The sequence below is a fragment of the Microtus ochrogaster genome, chromosome 16, assembly GCF_000317375.1.
Source record: "Microtus ochrogaster isolate Prairie Vole_2 chromosome 16, MicOch1.0, whole genome shotgun sequence".
Classification (NCBI taxonomy): Eukaryota; Metazoa; Chordata; class Mammalia; order Rodentia; family Cricetidae; genus Microtus; species Microtus ochrogaster.
In genome coordinates, this window is record NC_022018.1 from 9732977 (window position 1) to 9745679 (window position 12703).

The window sequence follows — 12703 nt, forward strand, 5'->3', positions numbered from 1 at the left end:
GATAGATAGATAGATAGATAGATAGATAGATAGATAGATAGATAGATAGAATAATTAGTTAATTAAAATGGCTTGGGAGATGTCTTATCATCTAAAAGTAAGGAGTCCACAGTACAATGACCGAAGTTCAAGCCTCAGAACCCGGGTGAAAAGTTGATTGCAGTGGTACACACCCATAATCCCAGCACACTAAAGTGAGATCAGAGGTGGAGACAGGATCTCAGCTGGAAGCTCCTGGGCCAACAGCCTGGAGTGCAGAGCACAGGGGCAGAAACTAGAGGCTGTGCCTCTACAAGGTAGAAGGTGAGGACCTACATTAGACCTCCACCAGATACCAGATTAAAAAGTGAAATGGATGTGCACATGTATTACATATAAATGCATACATCTTACATGTATATATTATATACTTGCATGTATGTGAATATTCCAGGTATGGTGGACAATGCCTGTCATCTCCACACTAAAGACATGGGGGATGACTGAGTTCTAGGCCAGGAAGGCAAGAAGTGTGTGTGTGTGTATGTGTGTAGAGAAAAAGGAAGGGGGGAAATGCCATGGTTAAGTTACAACAGAGAGAGAGAGAGAGAGAGAGAGAGAGAGAGAGAGAGAGAGAGAGAATGTTCACAATGCCCCGCAGAAGTTGGTTATTACGGAGAGCTGCCATACTGTGATGGGGATTGGAGATTGTGGGGTCCCCCATCTGTGACTTCTGTGGTTCCTGTCTTTGTGTACCGACCACCTCCTCCCCCAAACCTCCTTTTCCCTCTTTAGACCAGGGAGTGGCCAGGAACTGAGTGCAGGGTTCTGAATTTAGCTGCTGTAAAGCTCATCGTTCATGTTTCAAAGAGAAATTAGTGTCGGCTTTCTTCTCTGATCCAAGGCTCAAGCAGCTTTATGAAATGAGAGTAGTGGTCACAACTCCAGGACTGTGGCCCACGTGCAGCGGAGAATGGATAGTTGTCAGAGATTGCATTGGCTAATTTTGAACCTCAGATCATTAAAGAGGAGAAGCAAGTGGAGACACTTCTTGGAAAATAAGAAGCCTTAAGCACTGAGTCCTTGCTCCGGGCAGGTGGTGTGGGCATTTCTTGGAGACTGAGAAGACCAAGGCACCTGAGCCTTGGCTTCAGGCAGGTGACATCAGGACCAGAGGCACCTGGCCCCACTTTGTCAGGCTCTGCTGCACCCAGTGCCCCAGGCCCCCAGGGCCCTGTGCGTGCCTATTCTTCATAGATAGCAGCAACAGGAAGCAGTGCTCAAAGCAAAATCTGGCTTCTGCTGTTTGCTCTTCTTCATGTTGCCTTGTTTCAGAAAGTATACATATATCCCACCAGGGTGCACAGCCCACATACCACTACCATGGATGTTACATCAGGGAACATAAAGCCAGGGGGGTGGAACAGGCACACAAGGTTCTGTTTTGTTTTTCTCATTTGTTTGTTTATTTTTTTAAGGCTGTAACTTAATCATGACATTTCCCCTTCCCCCCCTCCAAACCCTCCCATATACCTCTTCCCTCTCTCCTTCAGATTCCTGGCCTGTTTTGTCATCATTTGTTCCTGCATGCACATATGGATTGTATATACATATATATTCCTAAATATAACCAGCTAAGGAAGCTTCTTTTGAGTGGTCACACACTTGACTCTTTGCTGTAAGTGAAGGCTGGCCACTTCTAGACTTAGCAGGCATAGGAGATGAAAGGACATTGCTGCTACAAAGTGACACCAGACAGAAGGCTTTTCCTGGATCAACCAAAAGATGATGCTGTTTGCTCCATCCCGACGGCTTTGATCGATGTTTGAGATGGACCATGCTCATAATTATGGCATTTGGTATTCCCACTTGAGTGTATTCAGTCTCTTGATCCTGAAATATATGGCGGGGGTATAGGATTAACGCCCCTGTTTTATGTAAATGAAGACATGGAGATGACATATTTGCCCAAGGCTAGAAGTGTTGGTAATTGGAGAATCCAGAATAAAATCTAGGGGGCTAGATGGCTCAGTAGTTAAGAGCACTGGCTGCTTTTTCCAGGGGTTCAAGTCCCAGCATCCACATGGCAACTTGCAACCATACAAATAGAATCTAGATTCTCAACCTCCCTAATGCTGCAGTTCCTCATGCTGTGCTGATCATCAACCATAAAATTATTTCATTGCTACTTCATAGCTGTGATTTTGCTACTATTATGAATCACAATGTAAATACCTGACCCGCAACCTTGTGAGGGTGGCAGCCCACAGATTAGGAACCTCTGATCTAGGTGGTCAGGCAGAGGGCATGAAGGCTAGCTACTGAGCATCCTACCTCTCAAAGTGGCTTAGAAAGAAACCAGTGTGGTTCACTGGCAAGCTTTCAGATGTCTCTGTTATTTTATTTTATTATTTTTCAAGAAGTATCAAGTATAGATGGAAGAGAGAAACTGAAGAAATGCCCAGTTAGCATGAACTTCAAGGAGCTGAATCCAGAACTGGGGGTTCCTGAACAAGCTTTTCAACATCCAAAAGACTGTTTTGAAGCTTATAAGAAAAAGAAAGTGATCCACCCTCCGTACATAGCCTCAGCCAGGCTGTGCATCTGAATCCCTCAGAGCTATTGAAATACAGAGGCCGAGCCCCACCACTGTGGAGCCGAGTTCCTGATCTGCAGCAAGGCTTAGGTTTCTGGACAGCTGTGCTTTTTTTTGATAGACCAACAGCCTCTGTTACACAGGGACAGGCTGTGGCTGTAGTTGAGTGGCAGAACACTGGCTAAGCATGCATGAAGCTAAGGGTTCTATTCTATCCCCAGCACCCTCCTACACACACACCACATACCACACACACACACACACACACACACCACACATATGCACACACACATACCACATACACAGAACACAACACATACTCACCACACCTACACACATATACCACAAACAAAACACATAAAACCACACACTTATACATATACAGAACATACATACTCACTATACACACAACCTACACACTCAGCATACACACATATACACCATGCACACACATTCACCACACACACATGCACACAGCACACACACGCACCCTACACACACATTCAATACACATACATGCAACACATATACACACCACACCAATACACACATAACATGCATACAACACTCAGCACACACACAACACACATACATATACCACACACGCATACTCAGCACACACACACCCCAAAAAACAAAATTAAATGAAGCAAAGTTGTGATCATGTGTGCAATGCATTTTCCCCAAAAGAGAAACATAGCCTACAAAGATTAGGGCAAGAACTCCTTAGAGGGAACTGAAGCCCAAGAGAAAGTCATGAATTACTCTTCATAAAGCTCACTTAGGCATTCCTAACAGCTCATGCCCAGGCCAGACCTCAGAGGAGTTAAGGAGACTCTCTGGATGTAGAGCACTGACCATATTGGTTAGGGCCCTCCCAAGTGACTCCCATGTAGATCTGGAACTAAGCCACTGCCCTAGGCCCTGTGGTAAAAGGCTCTGCTGTGGCTGCCCCAGCTTGTGCCAACTTGAACATGACAGAATAGCCAACAGAGCCAAGCAGTTGGAGACAGGCACATGATCTCCTAGCTTTCAGGAATAGTATTTAGGAAAATATGGGGTTATTTCTAGATGGATGCTATTTTTGATATTTTTACATTTCTTATTTATGTGTATGGGGGCGTGCTCAGGCACAAGTGTACATCAGAGGGCAATTTTCAGAAGTTGGTCCTTTCTTTCCACCATGCACATCCCAGGGATCCAGCTCAGGTCTTCAGGTTTGGCAGGAGATACCTTTACCCTCTGAATCAGCTTAGCGACCCGGAGCTGAGTGTTCTTAAAGCAAGAATCTAGAAAGTTCCATGACTTCACTTGGGGATGTTTAGAGAAAGAATGGTAAATCCCGTGAAGCCATGAACTTCTGACTGGTGGGGAGGTGCTCCAAGTGTGTGTATTCCCACTTCCCCCTCCCGGATGAGAGTTATAGAAATGAATGCTTAGCCGGGCAGAGGTGGCGCACACCTCTGATCCCAGCACTCGGAGACAGAGGCAGGCGGTCTCTGAATTGAAGGCCACCATGATTTACAAAGAGAGCTCCAGGACAGCAGAGCCACATAGAGAAACTCTGTATCAAAAACAACTAAATAACTAATGAAATAATTAAATAAGGAGGAACTGTAAAGGGTTGTGTTTAGAGAAGTTTCTAACTTGCGAGTTAACTTGAAATTCTGTCCCAGCCCTCATTTTAGCTAGTCAGCACTCCAGAATAAAACCCTCCTTATTCCATTTAATTTTACATGCCAGCATGTGTGTGCGCCTCTTTCCGTATGCTCTATTGATGAGCATGTGTTTGCAATGAGCATGCATGTCAAAAGACCCAGTTAGTAGATGCTGAGAAAGCAGCTTCCTGATTGGAATTCTTGTTTCTTGTTTTGGATCATTCTATGAAGGGGAAAAAGTAAAACTTAGAATATTGACATTTTTACAGTGGAGGAGTTGTTTAAATGAAATAAAATTGGTTCTAGCTCATAAACATGAAGTATCTATCTCCTGTCACCTCCTTTGCAGTGGATACCTCAAGGACTATCGAAGAGGAAGGTGACCCATTTGACACATTAGAAGAGTCAAATGCAAGAGGCTGACCTATGGGGACCTGGGAAGACAGGGAGTCAGGAAATGCTGGTGTTGAGGGAGACAAGAGAAGCCTAATAGGAGGCCGTACATAGGCATCTTGTACCCCTGTTTTCCGCCACAGCTGTAAGGCGTGGTTTCCTGAACTCTGCCACTGTGCTATCTTGTCACTGTCACTCACACAGAAGAGCCAGAGAGGGACCAGCGAGACAGACACTTGAGGGCCAGTCCCATGACACAGACCGTAAGAGTACAGTCATCAGCTAATCTGGCCGTCAGATCAGGACAGAGGCAGATGTCACAGAGACAAACAGTACAGCTCCTCCATGAGCTGGCATTAGGAGCTCAGTGTATGAGGGCTATGAGAGAATCGCCCTTGCCAGGCAAAAAGTAACCAGAACCCACCTCAGTGCTGGCTGGGGTCTACGATGCTACCCAGAGGGCCTCCTGGCCTGAAGGATAAGTTGGGTCCCTGGGGCTTTGTTTCTTGGGTGGAGTCTCTCAGATGTGGGAAGCTATGAAGCTGCTTTCCCCAAATTCTTCCTCTATCCCCCACTGTGGATGCCGGGAACATGCCTCTTCCTTGGAGCCAGGTTTGGATCTCTGGAGCCTAAGCTTCCATTGCTGAAGAAATGCCAGAGGAAGCAGGGATTGTTTTCCTCTGATGCTGACCTCTAACATACATACCCAGCACCTCATCTTAGAACTCGAGGCCCTAAACGCTTCTGCCTTGATGGAATTTCCCCAAACCCCATCTGGTTACTGTTCCTATCTTGTAGCAGCAATTAGAGACCTAACTTTGCCTGGGGCACTAGGACAAGAGAGCCCATCAGTTAGGCCTAACTCCCACTTATAGGCCCCTGGGGCTCGGGCCTTGTCTGGACTGTCCAACTGCAGACTCCTCGTGAGTCAGACATTATTCCGCCCCTCTCCCGCCTCCACTTCCCCATCAGACAAACCCCTCTGGCAGAATGGCAGCCATTGGCCCTGAATCCAGGTCACTTTGCTGCTTTAGACACAGCCGCAGTAGGAGATGCTCCAGCAGACGCCTGTAGACGTCAATCACAGGCATCGCGCTGAGGGTGGAACGGTGAGCTCAAGCCCATCCCGGCTTGTACGGGGCTCGCAGGGAGGCCCACGGTGCACAAGAATGGAGAAGTGGTGGACATCCACTCACAAGGGCCCTTTCAGACCACTCACAGCGGACAAGCAAGGCTTTCTGAGGGAAGGGCATTCACACTGAGAGAGAAAAGAGAAACGGAGAAGGACTACAGGCTGGGAAGAGAGGGTGTACTCCAGGCAGAAGGTGAGCTGTGCAAATCACAGGGACATGAAGACGCCCTGTGAGTGTGGAGCCTCGTACGGGTCAGCAGTGCCCAGTAGTGATGGCAGAGCACACCGTTCCAATTACACACACAGGCACAGGATCCTAAAGGCCTTAAAAGTGAGCAGGCATCAGAACTTGGGACTTGGTTCTCAGAATCACAAGGTACTGTAGAAGAATCTCGATCAGTAAATAAAGTGCTGGGTCATTCAGGAAGGCCCCAAGGTAACACTTGGCTTAGGATTTGGAGGTATAGAGAGAGATGCAGGGTTGTCCCCTAGCTTCCAAGATGCTCCTCAGTGGCATGGACACACTTGAGAGCTGTGTGTTGTGAGCACACGGTGCCCACTGCCATCAGGTGCTCACCTAATACACCTGGCAGCCTGTAGGGTATTGTCACCTCCACAGTTTCACAGACAGAAAAACAGTGCCCACAAGCTTAACATCAGTGTCCTGTAAGCAGGGAAAGACAACATCAGAGACAGCGGTCTTTGTCTTTCTCCGTGCATCCTCCCTGAGTGTGGTCCAGAGGCTGTGAGAAAGGCTGTAGATGAGGGAAGGTCTGCAGAGTCAGGATGATGTTCCATGTGTCCAGCAACACGTGTTAGGCTACGCAGTATGAGCACTGGGAAGGCATGTGGACTGACCAGTGACGTCCAAGTTTGAACTGTGCAGTTGAGTCTTGGGTGTACTGTGAAGAAAGCAGAAGTATTGGGAAGAATAAAATTAGTGAACAAAGGAGACCATCTCAGCCCTTTCCGTTTGGGGGGTCCTATGCTGCCTATGCAGCGATAGAGGGAGAGAGGCTTTGTAAAAATGTCCCAAGCCTCCCGTCCCCAACAGTCAGGAATTGCATCCCGTGGGGGCTATTATCTATTTAAATTGGAAATGGGTGACTAACATGCACTTACAATATCTCTCAGGGAAATAGGGCCAGGAGCCAAGCTGTGCAAGGAGCTGTGGCCCGTCGTCTGTAGAGGCCAGCGGGAGTGGCATCCTCTGGCATGGGGATGTGACTCTATGGTAGAACGCCCGGCGGCCATGTACGAACATGGCTTTGATGCCCAGCAGTATTCCTAGATGACCTGTCGGAGGGGAAAATGGGGTGCTCTCTTGAATGCGCTCAGATGATTCTGGAATTCCCTTGAGAAATGACTAGAAGACTCTCCAGGTCGGCTCATGAAAGAATCATGTCTAGAAGTAGCAGCTGAGCCCGGTTCTCGAAACACAGAACCAGCGAGCTGTGAAGCGTGGACACACTGTGGACTCTCGCTCCACTGCTGTGCCCAGCTGACCTCAAGGAAGCAAGCCAGTGCCTATGAGTAATGAGCACTAATCCGTCACTAATGACTGACTGATGAAATGCAAGCCATTAAGTAAACAAAGGCAGCTAATGCCGAAGAGCCTATGGGTTTTCTGAGGTTCTTTCTATGCACCCTGCCCTCCTCTGTGGCTAGTTGAAGGGTGGACCAGGACAGACGTTTCCCTGCCCTGGAATTTCAGCTCATCTTTAGCTCTGTTCCAAATGGATCCTTCCTCCCGCCCTATCCTGTGGACCTTACCTCCTCCTCCAGGAGCCTTTCACTGTGGCCACTAAAGGATGTGCCACTCGGGTGCCCTTGGACAATGCCTGATACTTTACAAGTTGTTGCTACCTCTCTACCCCCCTCCCCCAAAATCCCTCTGTCCATCCTTCACTGAGCACAGCCCTCCCCATCCTTTTGCTCTGGGACCCCTCCCTCCTTTCACAGAGACTCCCCAGAACAACTGCTGCCATGTTCTTCCCCAGTCACCACCGCCCCACAGCCGGCTTACATCACCCTAGGAACCAACTTTGTTGTCCCTCTCTGAAGCAGCTCTTTGCTCAGGTCCTCCCTTTCCTCTGGCTCAGACACCCCAGAAGGAGAAGAGCTAATCCTGCCCCAGGCCAACCTTCCTGTCAGAGAAGACCACACTACGTCTGAGATCCCCTCCGAAGGGACCACAGTCATACCCAGCCACAGACCCTGTTTCTGGACATTTATTGTCTTCTCGTGGTTTACACTGTCTTCCTTCACGGTGTCTGCCCCGAGCTCTGTAACTCACAGACGAGTAGCTCATCCCTGCACCTTCTTGTCCATCATCCTGTCTAATCTGGGTCATTGGGCTGGCTCTTCTGCCAGCCTCCCCTATTCCCTCTCACTGTGATTTCCAGCTATCTCCCTGTTTGCCTGTGCCAGGCCCTTCTGACTTAAAAAAAAAAATTATTGGGTTCTTCTAAAAACATGCTAAAAACATGTCTCCTGGTCTTGGCCTTTGTCTTGTACATCATCCCCTTTCTACAGGGTTCACATCTCCTTAAGTTCTTCTAGGGGAGGAGACATCATACTGAGACCTGGATAGGAGTCTGGCTCTTTCCCAGTAGGGTAACCCCAGCCAAGCCACCAAACCTCTCTGAGTCACAGTTGCCTCTGCTAGAAAACTGGAATCAAAGTGCTTGCCTGGTCCAAGGATCGAATGAGCGAATGAAAGTGAAGATGCCTTCAGAAGCTCTGGAGCGCTACCTCCCAACTTCCCTGTAGAATTTTCCTCTTGGGAAACTTTGAAGACATTATTCAGGAGCTCGGGATGGAAAGTTTCATGTTGAGTTTGAGGAAGTCTAGCCTAAGCAAAATGGACCAGGGTTCTTTCTTCTAAAATTTCTCAGAGATTTGAATTTGTTCACACTCATGGTGACTGTCCAAAAACAGACACAACAGGTAGCTTTGTCTCAAACACAGACTACGTTTTAACCTTTAAGGTTACGGGTTTCCATTGAGGGCAGCATATTTCCTTACTAACAATCCTTTAAATAGTGACTCTAACGTTTCTATGAGGTGTATCTCGTCATCTAGGCCACTAACTACCAGTTAACCAGTGTCTAAAAGGACACTGTTGGAGGGACTCCAGCCTTTCCACTGGACCTCCACACTGTGCTCAGTTCTATAGGCTTGGCATGGAAGGTGTCTGTGGCCAGACGCCAGCCTTACCTTCTGACCATCCGTCACTGGGCTCTGGCCCAGGCAGCTCGGAAGACCCCCTGTTCTGTAGTGTGTTGTGTGTTCTTGACCCCTGCTTTATCCCGCCTTCCTCTCATCTGTACCACCGCGTTCTAAACCATTCATCAGGTCCTAGCCAAATCCTGACTTCCCTGAGGAAGTTCTTCGTAGCTAAAACAGCACATCCCAGACAAGCACGCTGGCTCTTTTACTCAAGTGTAAGCCCTTAAAGGTGGGGGTATTGTTGACAGTTCCTGATCCTCTCCCCAAACCAGAATAAATATGTGGGTGTGTTGATGGCTTCCCTCTATCCAAGCCCTAGAAACCAGGAACCACATAGATTTCCTCTAGAAACTTGAATGTCTAGTGGGCATGTCCTTCTGAGCTGGGGAATAAGTCATTGTAGGTTTTCTGACTTAATTCAGTAGATTCTTATTTATTGCGGCAGAGCTGCCATCAACCTAAAGTTGACCAAGAGAAGGAAGGCCCTTATGGTCTAGAGCAGTGGTTCTCGACCTTCCTAGTATTGCAACCCTTTAATACATTTTCTCATGTGGTGGTGACCCCAACCATAAAATTAGGCTGTTACTTCATAACTGTTAAGAATGCTAATGTAGATAGCTGTGTTTTCCGATGGTCCTAGGTGATCCTATAAAAGGGGCATTCCGCCCTCTCTAAGGGTCTCGACCCACAGGTTGAGAACCACTAGTATAGACAAAAGCATGGAAACACTGTAAGCAATGTTGAATCAACATTGTAATAATGACCAAGCCATGGGACCATAAAGTCAGGTAATGATGAGGGTGGACAGGAGTCAAAGAAGGCATCCCCCTGTCCTACTGGTGACCCATCCTTCTCCTCAGAGAGGTTGTATGAAGCAAATGGCAAGGCTATCAGGTCTGTCTCTGTGGAAAACATGGGAGACTTTGGGCAGATGGATTTGAGTTTATCCCCTAGGTACAACAAGGACTGTCTTCAAGGAGATGGACACTTACAGTGATGCTAAAAGGTGATAGGAGATAGCAGCTGTGCTTCCCAGTCTGCGCAAACGCACACGCACACACATATGCACACGCACGCGCGTGCGCGCGCAAACACACACACACACACACACACACACTGCGCACTCAGCCCTCGGGAATCCCACTTCCCTGCTTTTCCGTCATACTCACGCACCGTCTTCCTCCTCACCTTAACTCATTCTTGCTCTCCTCCTCCTCTTCACCTCTGGGTCCTGGGGCCATCCATTATTACCTCATTGGAATAGCCCTGTATCTGCTCCCAGTAGCTAGAGGCTAGTGTTGGCGAGAGGCTGGTCACCTGGATGCCCAGTCTCCCTGCAGGGGAGAGGGGCCTCAGGAAAGACGTCAAGCCTCAACACAGCACCTTCTCTTTTCTCTCCACAGAAAACCAAAAGAGACGTCAATAACTTTGACCAGGACTTTACCCGGGAAGAGCCGATCCTTACGCTTGTGGATGAAGCGATAGTGAAGCAGATCAACCAGGAGGAATTCAAAGGCTTCTCCTACTTTGGCGAAGACCTGATGCCCTGAGAAGCTGCCTCGGGTGGATTAGCTGACGCTGCAAGGAGGGTGCTGAGAAAATTCCACGTCGCAGAGGCTCGGAAGGTCTCGAACGTTTCCTCCTCCCCAGAGCCCCAGCCCCATGTCCACTCTATTTATTACAATCCCTCACCCCAGGCCACGTCCTTCCCTACCCTCCCAGTGACCAGAAGGCACTATTGGGTCTGGACTCGACCAGAAACACACGATTTGAATTGTATCGCTCTGTGGGTAGCTGTGTGCAGTGCGGGAATTGGATTGTCCGTCCGTCTGCAACCCTGAAGCAATTCAGTTCTTTTATTACAAAGGAAAACAAAGAAAGCCAACAGCAGGACTCTGGCTCTGCCGCTGGATATGGAACCCTGACTCTCCTCTCCTCTCATCCCTCCTCCTCCCCAGCCTGTCATCCCTACACTCCTACCTAGGACGAGACTGGTGCTTCTTCCCTGTAAGGGCAGGTGCCCCCAAGGCACGCCCTTGCTGGGAGGAGCCCAAGGATGCTCAGGCTGACCAGCTGGGTCAGTTCGCTCTGGAATTGCACATTCTTGCTTGCTTTGGTTCTAGCTTTTCTGAGCATGCCAAAGTTGTGTACGTTTGTATCTCCTGGAAGTAATTATTTTGAGTTTGAACTCTTTAACATTTCAAAAAAAACCAAACCCGTTATCAAGTTCACTTTCTAATTGGCCAAAAGATAGACATCCCAGTGTGAATGCAGTTAGATATTAAAGGGCTAACGCACAGTGAGAATCCAGTCGTCCAAAGTTTATTATTAGTGCTTTAGTGACACATGAGGGCTATGCAAAGGCAGCAAGGGAAACTCTGGCTGATCATCGTGAGAATTCCCCCTGAGCACAGAGGCCGCCAGAGCAACAACTGAGACCCTGAGCTTCCAGAAAAGCTCAACTCCCAAATTCTTGCTCCGGTTCCCCCCCTCCCCAAGTTCCCAGCATAAACTCTATCTTCTGTGCACTTCTACAAAATGGCAGTACCACTGTGTTGTGGTTTGGAACATTCGGTATGTAAAATGCAGTATCTGCGTGGGAATGTGAGGAAGGAAGCTCAGCCTGGGTCAGGCAGAAGGCTCAGAAGACTGAAGAACAAATGGTTTGAAGACCGACAGGGTAGCCGGATGTGGCCAGAGTTTTGGTGGCACGCGATGGCAATTCACATGGACTCTATTTAATGGACTAATATTACCTCCCATAGATAATGCTGACAGTGTTAGTCTCTGACTCCCAAGGGTTCTCTGTGGCTTTGTGTATATGTTCCCTGAAGGTCATTTGATTACCTATTTTATTGAACTGATTTAGCAGGGAATGGAATCCATTCCAACTGTTGCACGTGGATTTCCCAACTGCCCCTAAATATACTTGTGAGTGGCAAAGTGGCACTAATGAAGCTTTTTGCCTTTTGTACATTTGAGGTTTTTTTTTTTTTTGTATATAGTGTTTGCTGCAAGGCCTGTGGAATTAACTCATTGAATCTAGAGGTATCAACTGCTGCATGCTCAGGCATATTATACAACTGTAGTCGATGAAAGAATAGCTATAATAATGTCCAGGTGCAATCCTCTTATCAGCTATCGGCTCAAGTTACTGAGAGAGAGGTATGTGTCTTTCTAGGGAGGGCTGGGGCCCCTTGTATTTGTTTATTTCTTTTTGGGTTAAAGATGTAACCATATGATGAGCTATACTAAATTCACATGGTTCTCCTGTGCTCCGTCACGCCCTGATGTAGATGGCAGACGGAGAGGAATGTTCTCCATAGTGGTTGCCAAGCTTGGACAGTGACTATTTTGGGCCCATACTAAATGTGTCCCTATTTGCATCTGGCTGAGCACAGCCTTTCTTACTGATAATGACCTTCAGTTCTCTTCTGCTTTTTTTTTTTAATGAAAAACTCAGGTGTAACTGTGATCTGTTCTTATGATGATTGCAAATATTAAATACTATGCTGTATCAATCTGTATGTTTGGCATACCAGGGAAGTGATGAAGAACATTAGGTTAATTTAATTTATCTTCAGTGATTTGACATACTGGGGGAAGACTATCTTTTGGAGTGGATAACAAGCACAGAAACATCTTCATGGTGGTATCATCTCATTGTTTAGAAAAACATGATAATACGCCCATCATACTCAGATATCATATAAT

At 47.5% G+C, this 12703-nt stretch overlaps 1 protein-coding gene across 1 annotated transcript in view; it reads left to right on the plus strand.

Annotated features, from left to right (window-relative positions):
* The window catches only part of Prkce (protein kinase C epsilon), a 530068-nt gene extending 518384 nt beyond the window's left edge, over positions 1-11684 (plus strand). Inside the window, exon 15 of the mRNA XM_026783064.1 lies at positions 10393-11684. Within this exon, the coding sequence (XP_026638865.1) occupies positions 10393-10539 (147 nt within the window). The 3' untranslated portion in view covers positions 10540-11684. The remainder of the gene's footprint in view (positions 1-10392) is intronic.
* The last annotated feature ends 1019 nt before the right edge of the window (positions 11685-12703 follow it).